Source organism: Microcaecilia unicolor, chromosome 7, assembly GCF_901765095.1.
Source record: "Microcaecilia unicolor chromosome 7, aMicUni1.1, whole genome shotgun sequence".
NCBI classification, from domain to species: Eukaryota; Metazoa; Chordata; class Amphibia; order Gymnophiona; family Siphonopidae; genus Microcaecilia; species Microcaecilia unicolor.
The window spans coordinates 186,682,261-186,699,541 of NC_044037.1; the positions used below are offsets into that span (position 1 = coordinate 186,682,261).

The following is a 17,281-nucleotide window of genomic DNA, read 5'->3' on the forward strand; positions in this document are numbered from 1 at the left end:
AGCTAAAGAGAAATACCTGTGGAGTAGCTCCACACAAGTTTTACAACTTGATATCCATTTTTCTTCATCAGGTAATACAGTTACTGGAGAAACTACACCCCTTCCTCCTATGGTGGCAACTTCTGAGTCTGTGACAGAAATCACATCCAGTAGTTTTGTGGTCTCTTGGGTGTCTGCATCAGATACAATTTCAGGATTCCGTGTAGAGTATGAGCTCAGTGAAGATGGAACTACAAAGCAGTATCTTGGTAAGGAGAAGTCTGAAATATAGGACTCTGCAACACCTTTCAAAAATGGTGCTTAATAATCAATAGAAGTCATGTGCCAAGAACTTTAAAAAGTTAGAATCTGATGATTTTCACAAATCAGAGTTTCCAAAGGCCTAATTGAGGATTTGGGAGAATAAATGAAAAGGGCCGCATGTAACAAGACAGGGGCAGTTACTTGGTATCTATAACTTTGTGGCTTCTTCTAAAGCCTTGAAAGGTGGCATCTGACAGTCTTTGCAAATGAAATCAAAAGTGGATTACTGATGTGGTTCAGTGGCCCCTCCAAGAAGCACAAATATTAGATATGGTTGAAATACTGTGCAATACACTTACATGGTTGGTGGTGTCGACTTGTTATGGTGGTTGGGAGATGTGCAAGTACTGCTAGAATATCTGGGAAAGGAGTCTTAACTTGCCCTTGGTATTTGCTTCTGCAGCTGCAGCTGGGCTTCACAGTCTGATGAGAAAGATTTGGGGAGATAATAAAGATGATTTTTTTTTTTAGAGATGGAAAACAAGTTGGAGGCCACCTGGGCTATTGGGCAAAAATACCAAAAACTCCATGTAAATAACCTATTTGTTAACTTAATTAAGCAATTAATCTATTTGTCTGTTAGTACACACCTGTTACTTGGCCCCAAGCATGTTATTTTTTTAGCTTTCAGTATAGAATTTTATATTTAGATCCTTTTTGGTGCTTTATTGCTTATAATGGTCAGAACATTTTCTCTTGTGTCTTCTTTTTGTAGAACACTGCTACTAAAGATGCCTAAGTTCTAAAAAGATTCCTAAAGTTTGGTCCTAACCCTTTTTTCTCCCTCTTTTATTTTGATATTCAGAACTTCCTAATACAGCTACCTCTGTCAGTATCCCTGATTTGCTTCCTGGTCGCAAGTACAATATCCATGTCTACCAGATTACTGAAGAAGGAGAAACTGATTTGATCTTATCAACATCTCAGACAACAGGTAAGTATTGTGCTTAGAAGTACTGTTTTAAGGGGACCTCTTTCTATTCTTTTTAGTAGATGTCTGGGTAAGTTGTCAGTCTTATGAAAATGTAATAAATGTCCCTGTGGTGATCAGCCTTCTCTAAGATACAAACTCTAGCCTTGTAATGACATCAATGTCTAATGAGAATCAAACACAATACTGAAAAAAAGTTACAGCATTCGATGACTTAGACTTCTAAATCCATGAAGGGCAATTCTATAATCTAGGTGCCCACATCTATGTACCCCTTGTGTGCGTAAATGTATAGAATACTAGTATTTATCTGCATAAGTGTACACTTACGCACAAAGTGCCTACAGAGTGCCTTAGTGTTAAACTATAGCAGTGTGCATAACTTATGAGTTATGTAAATCCAAGGGGATGTATATAGGGTAGGACATGCAGAAGTTCCCACTTACACGCATAACTTTTATTTATTGTTTATTTAAAACATTTATTTATTTATTAGGATTTATTTACCACCTTCTTGAAGGCATTCCTCAAGGTGGTGTACAGTAGAATAGATCAAACATGAGCATAGGCAAATACAGTAGTAAAAATATTCAAAACAATACAAAGTATGGCATGGTATACTACTTACAATGTCAACACAATACGTAATAGAACATTATAATGGATAGTGAAGAGTAAAGCAAAGATGTAACATATAGATAGGTAGAAAATAGGAAGAGTTAGAAAGTAAGGTGATTGATTTACAAGTTGCATATGAGGTTAGAGAAATGGTTGAATATTATCTCAGCTAGGTAGGAGTGGATAGACATGTCCTGCTGCAGTATATGCAGCCCGAGTCACTCCTTGTGTGTGTGAGTGAGACTAACGGTTAGTTACTTCTTCCATTAAAGGCCTGGTTGAAGAGCCAAGCTTTCACCTGCTTCCTGAAGTGTTAAGTGCAGTCTTTCAGGCAATGCATTCCAGAGTGTGGGGGCTACTCCGGAGACGTTTCGCTTGCGGGTATCACATTGTGAATGTCTTTTGGAAGAGAGTGTGGTTAGTGAAAGTCCTTGGGAGGTAATTTAGTGTTCTTGGAGGTGTGTGGAGATCATCCTATTTTTCAGGTACTCCTTTTAGGGCCTTGAAGATCAGACATACAGTTTTAAATTTAGAGCCCACATAGTCCACAGTTTCCAACAGATTACAATATTACATACATAATAAAATTACCTAGTCCAGTACAAACATACTAGGACACACATGTCACTATATTAAAGGAAGAACACCTCAGAACCAGTCCTTTTGCATTTCATAGTACAGTTATCACAAATCAAGATCTTACTTATTCAAATGCCTCACGAAATAAAAAAAGCCTTAAGCTGTTTTCTAAAAATAAGATAATAGTCCATTTTATGTAGATCAACAGGCAAAGCTTGCCCATAAAGTAGGTCCTATCACTTGGGATGTAGAAGATCAAAGACCTAGCAGACTCACAGATCGAAGATAGGAATTTACAATAACATTTTGTTAGCAGACCTCAAAGATCTAACATGCTTTTAAAATCTTAAAGAATCCTTTCTCATGGGCAGCCAATGGAATGAAGCTAACACGAGGAAAATATATTCATATTGCGAGACTTGTGAAAGCTACCTGTAAAGATTTCAGCATCTACGCTGGAAGTCCACTAATAAAGCGCTACAGTAATCAAAATGTATTCTAGAACAGAATCTAGGTACCCGGATGCCGTTATAAAAATAGACTATCAGTGCAATTCCTTGAGGAGTGAGTTGTCGAATTGCCCTCTTTGGTATATTAACATTGGACCCTCCTGAATGGGTCCATATGTCTTTATAAAGTGGACTCACCCATGTCTGCATCTCTTTAACTCTCTCCTTTACTGTTAACAGCACCAGACGCACCCTCTGAGCACGCTGTAGACAGTGTGGATGACACCACCATCACCATCAGCTGGGCCAGACCACAAGCTCCAATTACAGGTTTGATTATTTTCTAAGCATACTTTTTTGCCATTTTACAAACTAGTATAAACCAAGATCAAAAATCAAGTCTCAGTTTGCAACAGATAGTAATCGTTTTACAGGTGCATTTGAATATACTGTCAACAGATGTACTATACATACCTTTTTGAGGAAGATAAGTATACAGGACAGATTAAAAATTTGTAAAAGGTATGTGTTTCCCCACTTCACAGCCATTTCTAGGGGCAGTTTATGGAACAAAGTGCACAGATGGATTGTGTGCTGTAATAGTCCACAGGAAAGGTCAAGGTGTAAATATGGTGCAGAGAAGATTAGCTTGTAAACTTTGCATTTTGTTTTATCTGGCTTTTAATCATTTCAGGATTCTGAGAGGACTACATAATATGGAATAATAGAAAGGCCTGACAGTGGAGGTTATGCTTAATTATCTTTGTATTTTGACATTCCACATTTCTCTTACTGTAACAAAAAATATATATATATTACAGTTTCTAATTCCTTATAAGATTAAAGGTGTTCTACTTGCTTGATCTTTCAGGAGGTATATGTTACTGGTAATGGTAAAAATGTATGCATGCCTATTTTTTTCTGTGAACAACGAATGCCTTGATGCCTCCAAAAAGAATACTCCAATGCAAGTCTTTGACTCTGTTGTGAAGCTAGAGTTATAAGCATTGTGCAAGGTTCTGTATAATATTTTATATTTCATTCTTGATTATTAGGCTATAGGATAGTCTACACGCCATCAGTAGAAGGAAGCAGCACTGAACTCAACCTCCCAGACACTGCTACTTCTGTGACCCTTAGTGAGCTGCTGCCTGGTGTTCAATATAACATTACTATTTATGCTGTGGAAGAAAACCAAGAGAGCACCCCAATCTTCATCCAGCAAGAAACAACTGGTGTGGCAGAAACAGGTAACTTACCTCTAATTGCTTTCTCTCTTTCAGTATTTCATACAATTTATCTTTTCTACATTTAGCAAATGCAACAGTAAAGAATCTGAAAGAGTGCTCCTAGTTTTTTTTTTCTATTTTCTAACTTTATTGAGACCAATTATGTTTCTGAATATATGTTTAAAGCTAATCAGATATTTTTCTGGTTAACTAACTGGATTTTAACCTCATAATTGCCTAAGGACCCATTAAAGTAAAATCATCCACTAGTATTAACTTTGGGCCTGATAATGAGCCAGTGACGCTGACCTCCATTGGCGTTATACCCGAAAATTCAGTGCCGGGCCATGTCCAGGTTTCAGCATTGAATTTTTGGGTTTACGTGGAGGGGCATAATCAAATGGGGGCGCCCATCTCTAAGGACGTCCCGGCGAAGGGGCGGGGAAACCCGTATTATCGAAACAAGATGGGCGTCCATTTTTCGTTTCGATAATACGGTCGGGGATGCCCAAATCTCAACATTTAGGTCAACCTTAGAGATGGTCGACCTAAATGTTGAAATGGTCGACTTAGAGATGGTCGTCCCCGGTTTTCGGCGATAATGGAAACTGAGGACGCCCATCTCAAAATCGACCAAATCCAAGGCATTTGGTCATGGGAGGAGCCAGCATTCGTAGTGCACTGGTCCTCCTCACATGCCAGGACACCAACCGGGCACCCTAGGGGCACTGCAGTGGACTTCACAAATTGCTCCCAGGTGCATAGCTCCCTTACCTTCGGTGCTGAACCCCCCAACCCCCCCCCAAAAAAAAAAACCACTACCCACAACTATACACCACTACCATAGTCCTAAGGGGTGAAGGGGGGCACCTACACGTGGGTACAGTGGGTTTCGGGTGGGTTTTGAAGGGCTCACATTACCAGCACACGTGTAACAGGTAGGGGGGGGATGGGCCTGGGTCCGCTTGCCTGAAGTGCACTATACCCACTAAAACTGCTCCAGGGACCTGCATACTGCTGTCATGGAGCTGGTATGACATTGAGACTGGGAAATTTTTTTTTTTAATTTATTTGTTTAGGGTGGGAGGGGGTTGGTGACCACTGGTGGAGTAAGGGGAGGTCATCCCTGATTCCCTCCGATGGTCATCTGGTCAGTTTGGGAACCTTTTTGAGGCTTGGTAAAGTCGACCAAATGCTCGTCAGGGACGCCCTTCTTTTTTTCATTATCGGCTGAGGACGCTCATCTCTTAAGCACGCCCCAGACCCGCCTTCGTTACGCCTCCAACACGCCCCCATGAACTTTGATCGTCCCCGCGACGGACTGCAGTTGAGGGCACCCAAAATCAGCTTTCAATTATGCCGATTTGGGCGACCCTGAGAAAAGGACGCCCATTTCCCGATTTGTGTCGGAAGATGGGTACCCTTCTCTTTCGAAAATGCCCCTGATAGCTAAAGCATAGCTAGTTAAGTGCGATATTCAGCACTTAACTAGCTATGGTGCACCGCAAAAAGATAGGATTGAGTTTTCTGCGTTCCTATTTATCTGATTACCCTGCCCAGTTAAGTGCTGAATATCAAGTGCTGAATCTGTCCCTGAAACACCCCCAAAATATCCAATTTTGAGATAGGTGCTAACCAGACATTTTCAATGGTACTAACTGATTAAGTGCCACTGAAAATGAAAGGTTAGCCCCCAAAAAGGTGATTTAACCGGCCAGAAACCATTTCCGACCAGTTAAATCACTTCGAATATTGGCTCATTTTAATTTTGGATATTTTTATTATAGGAATGAGATAGCTTCTCTGGATGCTATTAGTATACATGAGGTGATTGCTTGTAACTATTGATGCTGTACTTGAATAAAATTAGCTGTGGGTTTTTTGGGTTAGACTTCTGGGAAGCAGAGCTATCGAACTAGGTAATGGTTCATTAGTATTGGTACGGTACCTCTGTGATTGGCCTCACGTTCATTCTATCAGAATGATTGACAACACATAGATTAATGTAAGTGCCACTAGGACATCAGTGATTTATTAAATTGTATGGTCATCTAATAATTGTTGTCTTACTCTGTCAGTTCATGTGCCTTCTCCAACGGATCTACAGTTTACAGAAGTAACAGATGTCAAGATAACGGTGATGTGGACTCCCTCACAGGGTGATGTGACTGGTTATCGTGTGATAGTGGTTTCCTGTTGGTCTCCCTGGTACTCAAGGACTCAGGTCTGCCTATCAGCAGGAACAGCTTTGCTGAGATAACTGAACTTCTACCTGGGACAACCTACACTTTCAAGATCTATGCATTGTATCACAGCCAGGAGAGCACACCATTGGTGGGAGAGCAAACAACCAGTACGTTTCATATGTTGCAGCAAAGCATTTTGCTGAGTACTTTAGTTAATTGTGATCAGTTCCTTTGTTCTTTTATATTCTGTGATGTGACTAATAAGAATTATTTTATTTTATAGAAGGCCTAATTACTGGGTACCAAGCAGTAGTGACCTGGGGAAATAGGGAGTCTTAATTGGTGTTGAAAGTACCTTCCACCCCTTTTTTCCTTTACAGGATGTAACTGGGAATCTGAGAAGGAGTTTAGAGGTTAATTTTTGTTATATTTATGAAAGTTTCAAAGATCTTAATGAAATTAAACTAAACATAAATTAGAAAAAGAAGATAAGACATACATTTCCAAACAAAAATATTCATAAAGAAATTCTCAAAGTCCCCTGCTGGAAGAAGAAAGCAGTAGACCCAAATACCATAGCTTACCTATCACATTACTGACTCTAATCTGCCAGTGAGCTCGAGGAAACAGAACTAGCTTCCTTGCCAAAAATCTTGCAGCGTGAGCATCCAGAAAACTCTTCAATTGATACCAAATAAAACATTTACGAGGATATTTAAAAAATAAGTCATTCCTACAGAAGTAGCCAATTTAACACAGTTTATTTATGAGTAGCTGTAGTAATATAGGAAAGATCATGGAAAATACTGGTCATGAAAACATGAAATGACACACTCTTATTCTAAAAAACGTTTTGAGCATCTTATCTCTCTCTGACGCCAACATAAAGTTACAATTATAGTGGCTCTATCTTTCTTCTCTCTAGATGTTTGTAACATTTCTCTCAATTCTGCCTACCTAGGGATTCAAATATGTCCATCCCTACCCTCTAAGTGAGCAGGATAGATAGATAAGCTGTTGAGATAATAGAGGATGAAGTAGACTGTAGAATCTCAACCAGATTGGTTTTTAAACATTTCATAAGCAGAAATCATCCCGTTTAATAGAAAATATATTAAATACAAATTCTTATATCAAAAATTATTCTCCAAGTTCTCTGTCTTCACCTGGAAGAAGTTATTGCCCTTCCTCAATGCAAATTGGAAGGGTCTGGTCACTATTCACTTGTGCCTTAGTACAATAACTTTCCAAAGCCTTATCCTGTGATGAGAGTTTGGAAACACTGTTAGAATTTACATAGTTCCAAAAGACAGCCAGATAAGGTGGATTCTTTTTACATTAGCATCCTCCATTCTAAATTAGAAGCTTCTCTAGGGGCATTATAAGGAAATCCCTCTAGATCCGTTGCTCACTCAGGGTAGCGTGTAGGCTGAGGAAACGTCACAACATTAACAGCTAGAGTTACCAGCATGCACTACTATGTTATTGCATGTTAATACCATTAATGTGGTTATTATTAGCTAGGTCCAAATAAACTTGGATCTGCAGCAAAATAGCATACATTAATGGCATTAGTGTGCATTACTACAGTAGTGCACATTAGTAATTCTAATCTTTATTATCAATGTAGTCCTGCAAAGATGGATAATGTTATACACCCCTCACAGATTCCTCATCACTTCCTCCCAAAACTGATGAGGGCATAATAGTAGGAATATCTGAGCTTGACACTGATAATAAAACATCACTGTTCACCATAATGATTAACATTTAGGGATATTTTTTAACCCTCCTGTTTATCTTCAGGCTTCTTACATTGGCTTGTGGTTGTGCTGACAGGTTTGGGATGGTTGTAACCCTTTAACTCTACACGATGTTCTCTTGGGGACTTTTTTATTGGTAGTTTGTTTTAAGCCCTTTAATTGTGAGTGACATTTCTACATTTTTGGAAAACTGTCACTACCAACTATTAGTTATAGTTTAAGTACATAAGTACATAAGTATTGCCATTCTGGGACAGACTGAAGGTCCATCAAGCCCAGCATCCTGTTTCCAACAGTAGCCAATCCAGGTTACAAATACCTGGCAAGATCCCAAAATAGTACAATACATTTTTGTGCTGCTATATCCTATAAATATGGAATAATGAAGGTGAATGGAAATTTCTTGATTTTGACTGACATTTATGTTTGTTCCTTATTCCAAATGTTAGTTTTGATACATACTTATTTGCTTTCAGACATTACAAGAATGGAATATAATCTATAATACCTTTTAAAAGCAGTGTTTCTCAAACCTATCCTGGAGGACCACCAAACAAATTGAGTTTTCAGGATATCCCCTAGTGAATATGCATGAGACAAATTTGCATGTCTGTCACCCCCTTTACATGCAAATCTCTGTCATGCATAATCATTAGGGATATCCTGAAAACCCAACTGGCTGATGGTACCCAAGATAGGTTTGAGAATCACTGCTTTAAAGTACTTTTGCTTTTGGGTAATATCTGGATTAAAAGATACAAAACTATAATCTTCACAGGTTATGACAATGAACTTAAGTGCATAGTGGTTGCATAAGTTGCAGTGATTACACTAAAATGCCTGACAGTTCTTGGAAGCCAGGATCCTTATCAAGTTTCCCAGAAATAAGCTAAAATTTACCTCCTGTCTATATTGCAGAGTCACAGACTGTACTTTCATGTAAATAGGAGCCAATAATTTATACGTAACTATTTGTCAAACAGCACCAACAGTCACACTGAAGTCAGCATCAGGGTAGTCAATATGAAGTGTTTGTTAAAAAAAAAGTCACAAAACAAACCTGACAACGGACATAATTTGCTAAAGTCAGCTGCATCAGGAGTGAAAATTTTTGGATAATAAAATGAAACATCACAGAATATATTAGTATCACCTTTAGATCTGAAATAGGTGTCTGCAGCTATCACAACAAAAAATGAACCTCCCAACCACTGTACATCATAAGGTGTTTTACAGTAAAAACTTTTATGTCTTGAAAATTCTTGGATCATCAGCTTTTTATATTTGGTCATTCCCACTATGTTTTGTGCCACAACAAGAAATGTCACATCATATATTAGTATCACCTTTTGGCATTCAGCTGTCACCGTGGAAGTATCCAAAAGTTCCCATGTGCAAACAGTGCAAAAGAAAATATATTCGTGACATTTCTTCTTTGATTATCAACAATTTCGCCCCTGATGACATCGGGTTTTGTGACTTTTTCTTAAACACTTGATGTTTATTGATTTATTTATTTGTTACATTTGTATCCCACATTTCCCCACCTATTTGCAGGCTCAATGTGGCTTACACAGTACCGTAAAGGCGTTTGCCAATTCCGGTATGAACAAATACAGTAATGTTGTGGTAGAATAAGGTTCGTGTGTACAGACACATTAGGGAATCGTAGAGAGGAAGAGTTATTATATGTTCCATTATGAGCTTTGGTTTCGTTGAGTTGCAGGGGTGCAGGCATTTAAGTTGGGTCGGTAGGGTATGCCTTTTTGAACAGGTTAGTTTTTAATGATTTCCGGAAGTTTAGGTGATCATATTTGTTTTCACACGGCTTTTGGTAATGCGTTCCATAGTTGTGTGCTTATGTAGGAAAAGCTGGATGCATAGGTTGATTTGTATTTGAGTCCTTTGCAGCTTGGGTAGTGGAGATTTAGGTATGTTTGTGTTGATCCTGTTGTGGTTCTGGTTGGTAGGGTCTGTGAGGTCTGTCATGTATCCCCGGGGCTTCACCGTAGATAATTTTATGAGCCAGGGTGCAGATTTTGAAAGCAATATGTTCTTTGAGTGGGAACCAGTGCAGTTTTCTTGGAGGGCTTTGGTGCTTTCGAATCGCGTTTTTCCAAATATAAGCCTGGCTGCCGTGTTTGTCTTTGCATCCGCATAAATTCCGTTGCAGTAATTTACATAGCTTAATACCATTGATTGTATCAAGTTGTGGAAATGTTTCCCTTGGGAAGAATGGTTTCACGCGTTTGAGTTTCCACATTGAGTGGAACATTTTCTTTGTTGTAGATTTGTTGACTAAATTGATACTCGAAAATGTCACTAAACACCTGTATTTACCTGTCACAAAAGTGAGTATCAACAGGGCGGATTTAAGCAGTGAAAAATGTTAGGAGATTAGCACTGATTTTTCAGTATTGGGGCCTAAATTAGACTTTTAAATCTAGGCAAATGAATAGCAGGCCCAAATTAGGAACATAACTTATAAACTCCTAAATTTAGGTGAATTTTCAGGTGAAAATTTAGATCCTTATGTTCAGTTGAAATTAGGTGACAAATTCAGGCACCTAATTTAGCAAACAGAGAATATTATTTTAGAAGCATCTAGATGTGAAAATTCTAGGAGTGGCCTAGTGGTTAGGGTGATGGACTTTGGTCCTGGGGAACTGAGGAACTGAGTTTGATTCCCACTTCAGGCACAGGCAGCTCCTTGTGACTCTGGGCAAGTCACTTAACCCTCAATTGCCCCAGTACAAATAAGTACCTGTATACAATATGTAAGGCCGCATTGAGCCTGCCATGAGTGGGAAAGCGCGGGGTACAAATGTAACAAAAATAAAAAAAATAAAATGCAGATTGCATTCAGCTGTAAATATCTACAGTATTTAGAAAACTGCTGATTACATATGTAGGTACTCTGTGATAGAGATTAAGGGATCAAGGTTGGGCAGGCCAGAATATTGTATGTGTAGCTCCCATTTTCTAATGGTATTACACATATATTTAAAAGATTCCCCCTTCGACTTTTGTACCTGCTCTGAGGCATGGACACATATCTGCATATTTGGAGCTGGGATCTCTAACACCGATTAAGGAGGCAACTGGGCTAATCTCTGTGGTGTCTAGCACCACCTCAAAAAATCATTAAAAAAGATTTATTTCACTCATCTCCTTAGTAGACTTCTCTTGAATGTGCAACTTTGTGGAAAATGTGTATGTTGTTAGATCGGCACATACATGTGTAGTTACCAGCATTTACATATGTAAAGCCTTGAGTGATGCTGTTTTTTTCTGAACATGTTTGTTTTCAGAAATGTACACATTTATTAGCTGGTGTTTTATACATATTTTACAAATGTTTCTACTTTCAGCAGAACCTTTTGTAAAGCACCAGGAAAACTGTGGAGCATTTCAGTTCCTGCCTCTGGATTCTGTGTAAAAAGGGGCTTTAATTTAAGAATTCTGTTTCTTTTTTTAACATTGGACCTGTTGGGTTCTTACAGAGTGGCAAGGGATTTTATTTTCATCATTCATGCAGCTAAAATGAATGAAACGGTTGTTTAAATCATTATCTTCCTTTCTGCTTCAGAACTTGATTCACTCACAAATCTCAGGTTTGTCAATGAGACCGAATCTTCGGTAATAGTTGTGTGGAGGCCACTACGTGCTGAGATTGATGGATATCGACTGACCATGGCTCCCACAAGAGGAGGGCAGCCCAAGCAATTCGATATAGGACCATCACTGACCCGGTACATCCTCAAGAATCTGCTTCCTGGCAAAGAATATAGCGTCTCCCTGGTAGGCGTGAAAGGAAATCAGCAAAGCAACAAAGTAACTGGAGTTTTCACTACCTGTAAGTTAGTGAGGTTTCGTTGACCTCTTATTTATGTATTTATTTATTTATGGGATTTATTAACCACCTTTATGAAGAGATTCTTAAATGGTATATATAGAGGTTCTAGGCTTTCATGATTGATTTAGTCTTTGCCACTATATAAAGGGGGTAATTTTATAACAACATGCCTATATGAAATGTCTAAAAAAAAGCACCTATTTTATAAAGACCAAGTATCCCCAAAATAGGCTTTAAATAATTAACAACTCAAATAGATATAATATTAACTGGACCTTCATGGAGAGGAGATCACTCATTAATGCAGAAGTCATTCAGAGTGTATTCATTCTAAAGATATAATTATTGGTCCTTGCTTAAAAATTTTTTAGGACCTTTTCCAAAATTCAACAATGAAAAATATATGTAGACATATTTAAAAATCAGTTGCACTTATTTTATAGTTGACTGGCATCTGGCTCATAAATTTTGACTTCAAACTTCTAAAAATCACTTAACCCCGCCACCCCCCGATATTCAAAGCTATTTAATCGGCCAGACACAGCTGCTGAACGATTTCTCTGCTAATATTGTCGGTTAGCACCAAGTGCTATATTGCACGATTTATCTAGTTATGCACTGATATTCAGCGCCTAACCGATAAGTTTAGTGGTGAATTAGGACCTCATAAATTTATTTATTTATTTATTTGTTGCATTTGTATCCCACATTTTCCCACCTATTTGCAGGCTCAAGGTGGCTTACGTGGAGGGGCATAATTGAACGAAAATGTCTATCTCCATGGGCGTTTATCTCCGAGAACGGGTCCGTGAAGGGGCGGACCGAACCGTATTTTTGAAAAAAATAGACGTCCATGTTTTATTCGCCAATTTGTGAGCTGGGCGTTTTTGTTTGTCAGTGATAATGGAAAATGAAAGCGCCCAGCTCAAAAACGAATAAATCCAAGGCATTTTGTTCGTGGGAGGGGCCAGGATTCGTAGTGCACTGGTCCCCCTCACATGCCAGGACACCAACCAGGCACCCTAGGGGGCACTTTTACAAAAACAAAAAAAAAGGTAAAAGAGCTCCCAGGTGCATAGCACCCTTCCCTTGTGTGTTGAGCCCCCCAATCCCCCTCAAAACCCACTGCCCACAAGTCTACACCATTACTATAGCCCTAAGGGGTGAAGGGGGCACCTACATGTGGGTACAGTGGGTTTGGGGGGGGTTGGACGACTAAGCATTAAGCAGCACAATTGTAACAGGTAGGGGGGGATGGGCCAGGGTCCACCTGCCTGAAGTCCATTGCACCCCCTAACAACTGCTTCAGGGACCTGCATACTGCTGCCAGGGAGGTGGGTATGACATTTGAGGGTGAAAATAAAAAGTTGTGAAACATCATTTTTTGTGGTGGGAGGGGGTTAGTGACCACTGGGGGGAGTCAGGGGAGGTCATCCCCGATTCCCTCTGGTGGTAATCTGGTCATTTAGGGCACTTTTTGGGGCCTTATTCGTGAAAAAAACAGGGTCCAGGAAAAGTGCCCTAAATTCTAGCTACAAAACGCATACTTTTTCCCATTATCGGCGAAAGGCGCCCATCTCTGTTCGGGTGATAACCATGCCCCTGTCCCGCCTTCATCACGCCTCCGACACGCCCCCGTCAACTTTGTACGCTTCTGCGATGGAATGCAGTTGAAAACGTCCAAAATCGGCTTTCCATTATACCGATTTATTCGTTTTTGTGAGATAAACGTCTATCTCCCGATTTGGGTCGAAATCTAGGCTTTTTTCTCTTTCAATTATAAGGTGGATAGTACCGTAAAGGCATTCGCCAAGTCCGGTAGATAAACAAATACAGGTGATATTGTGGTCGAATAAGGCATTCGCCAAGTCCAGAAGAGAAACAAATACAAGTTGATTTTTTTTGTTGTTACATTTGTACCCTGCGCTTTCCCATTCATGGCAGGCTCAATGCGGCTTACATGGGGCAATGGAGGGTTAAGTAACTTGCCCAGAGCCACAAGGAGCTGCCTGTGCCTGAAGTGGGAATTGAACTCAGTTCCTCAGTTCCCCAGGACCAAAGTCCATCATTGTGGTCGAATAAGGTATATGTGTGTTGGTACAATGGGGGTTGACAGGAAGAAAGGTTATGTGGAGGGGCATAATCAAACGTCGCCGTGCTGTTACTTTTTACTTTTAACCGCAATCATCAGATGTAACTGAGTAAAAGTAGTAAAAACTGGTGAAATTATTACTTTGGTAATGTAAAGTAACTAAATCTTTCTGCAATTCTAAAGTGACAAAACCTTTTACTTAAGTTAAGTACAGTAACTAGTTAAATTTACTTAGCTACTATACAACGTTGGTGGTAAGGCTGACAGGGAGGTCTGCCACCATTGTAGGAATGATCTCACTTAAGGGTGTCCCTAATGAATATGCATGATAAATTTGCATGCAATAAAGGCAGTATATACAAATATATCTCATGTGTATTCATTAGATAGATCCTGAAATTGCCTTGTTTGTAGCCCTCTAAGATTGCTATGAAGCTGTTTGCAGGACTGATCCAAAACCAACTTAGCCAAGAGTTTGACTCTGCATTAGGTGGATACCTCCAGGTCCGAGAGTTAAGGTATGGACAGCACAATCCTCCAGCTGTAGCCTTATAGTTTATGCATTATTTTGTGTTATGCATGTCAGGTGTTTCCTGCAAATGAAACTTTAAGTAAGTGTTGACGTTTCTTGAAATTGAGTTTGCTCAATTCCCTTTACAGTGGAGGCAGTAGGTTCTATTCCACCCTACAACACAGAAGTGACAGATACTACAATTGTTGTTACCTGGATACCTGTGCCAAGAATTGGTTTCAAGGTAAATATTATTTATTTTTTTTTCTGGTTGTGATTAAGATCTTTCAGGAGATGGTGGCTAGCATAGGTGTCAACCCCACATACAGTGGGGGTTTGAGCGCCCCCAAGACTGAGCAAATATCTTCACTTTGTTCAAGGAGGGGTAATTTGTGATGGATTTATCACCCCCAATCCTTCTGAAATGTTGGGTCCTATGATGGCAAAACAACATTTTTGGATGCAGTACATAGGGGACCTGATATTGAGCCAGTGGTGATTAGTATTTTACTGACTGCGGCTTGCGTTAAACCCGGAAATTAAATTTCAGGTCATGTCTGAGCTCTGGCATTGAATTTCCAGGTATAGGGAACTGACTAAAACATAGCTGATTAAGTGCAATATTTGGTGCTTAACCAGCTTTGAAGAATCACATAAAGACAGGACTGCATTTTATGTGGTCCTACCTATGCAGTTATCATAACCAGTTAAGTGTCAACTCCTCCCCCCAGCATGACCCCCAAAATACCCAGTCTGAGTGCTAACCGGGCATTTTCAGCAGCACTATCCAGTTAAGTGCAGCTGAAAATGCCTAGTTAGCCCCAGACAGATGATTTAAGTGGGCAGGATCCTCTCCTGGCTGTTTAAATCATTTTGAATATCGGACCCAGGGATAACAGCAACCGCTTAAATTGTTTTCCAAAGGTACACGTGCCTATGAAGTAATATAGTGGAGGGTTTTTTTTTAACCAAATGAGAAAAGTCTTTTAGGGGCATGTTATTAAAGTGCATCAAGCAGTTAGCACAGGTTTTAGCTCATGCTAACCATTAACGCAGACCTGCACTAACTGCTACTGTGCTCAAAAACAGCCAGTGCAATAAAAGTCCATGCTGACTGCTTAATGTCAGATGAGGCAATGATTGGACGGGGCATGCACTGGATATTTCAGTTAGCATACTGCAATTAGTTCTCATCAACTATCAAATGTGCAGTTTGCACATGTATGGCATTATGTTTATGTTTATTCTAAAATTTGGTTTACAATAATAAAATTGCAAGGTGGTTTACAATAATAAAATTAAGTGCATCTGTGTTTATTGTACTTGATGTTAATGCTTGGTAGGGAACTTGACTGTGTGGTAACTGCAGAGGGAATGCTAGACGTACCCCCAACTCGTACAGCAGAACCTTTCTAATTACTGCCTGCTAGTTTGTGCACCCAATGTGCAGTAAGTGAAAAATCTTACTGCACTGTAGTAAACAGACCCTTTGTCAGTGCACCTAGTTTATTTGAGCAGTTTTTTGCAGTGGGTTAAAGATTGAAATACATTTGTAGTTTTTTGCATGTTAATTGCATTGCTTTCAAAATCTGTACCCTGGTTCACAAAATTATCTACAGTGAAGCCCCAGAATACATGACAGACCTCATCGACCTACCAACCAGAAACACATCCAAATCAACACAAACATATTTAAATCTGCACTACCCAAGATGCAATGGACTCAAATACAAATCAACTTACGCATCCAGTTTTTCCTACATAATCACACAACGTGGAACGCATTACCAAAAGCCTTGAAAACAACGGACAACCACCTAAACTTCCGGAAATCACTGAAGACTAACCTGTTTAAAAAGGCATACCCCACCGATCCAACTTAAATGCCTACTCTCTGCAACACAACATAAGTAAAGTACATTATGGACATAACACAACTCTCCCGTTCACTGTTCCACATGAACTTTATCTAACCACAACATCACTTTGCATTTGTTCACACCGGAGTCTGGGAACGCCCCTCCAGTACTATGTAAGCCACATTGAGCCTGCAAATAGGTGGGAAAATGTGGGATACAAATGTAACAAATAAATTTATTTATTTATTTCATTTGTTATGAACTCTTCATATATCGATTAATTCCCTACTGTCTTGTCTGGGAAGAGTGTGAGCCCTTAGGTCCCGCAAGGCCCCGAAGGACCTCAGAGGACAGCCGTGCAACCCCAAGTCTTCACCTGCGGCGACCGCCGTTCACCGGGGGTTGAGCCCCCAGCTGCAAGCGGCCAACGGGACTTCCAGAACCGCTGGGGTTGACGGACTGACCCAGCACCAGAACCGGGAGCAGAGAAGGCAGGTGGAAAACAGAGTAGTCCAGGAACAGACAACAGGTCAGGGCAAACAGCTATCAGAGTTGTCCAGAAACAGGCAACAGGTCAGGACAGGCGGCTATCAGAGTTGTCCAGTAAGACGCAACAGGTCAAGACAGGCGGCTAGCAGAGTTGTCCAGTAACAGTCCAAAGGTCAAACCAGGAAAGCAAGGAACGTACTGAGTACAAGAACATACGAAGACTGGCCTCGGGAAACAGAACCTGAAGCAACGTCTTGTTTCTAGCCCTGCTCCTAAAATACTGTCAGCAATCAACCGCCCAGCCCCAGCAACATGGGTGGCCAATCGGAACTCGGTTACTGAAGGAATCCCTCTGGTTGGTTCCGTCCGGCTTCCCAGGTGGGCAACAGTACTGGCATCCCACTCTGGTTCCTCTG

General features: G+C 40.0%; 1 protein-coding gene across 1 annotated transcript in view; it reads left to right on the forward strand.

The window, feature by feature from the left end:
• FN1 (fibronectin 1) overlaps positions 1-17,281 on the forward strand; it is a 268,540-nt gene that overhangs the window by 140,925 nt on the left and 110,334 nt on the right. Inside the window, 9 exon segments of the mRNA XM_030210701.1 lie at positions 72-248; positions 1,109-1,237; positions 3,121-3,210; positions 3,936-4,130; positions 6,188-6,300; positions 6,302-6,334; positions 6,336-6,462; positions 11,648-11,914; positions 14,667-14,761. Coding sequence (XP_030066561.1) covers positions 72-248; positions 1,109-1,237; positions 3,121-3,210; positions 3,936-4,130; positions 6,188-6,300; positions 6,302-6,334; positions 6,336-6,462; positions 11,648-11,914; positions 14,667-14,761 — 1,226 coding nt within the window.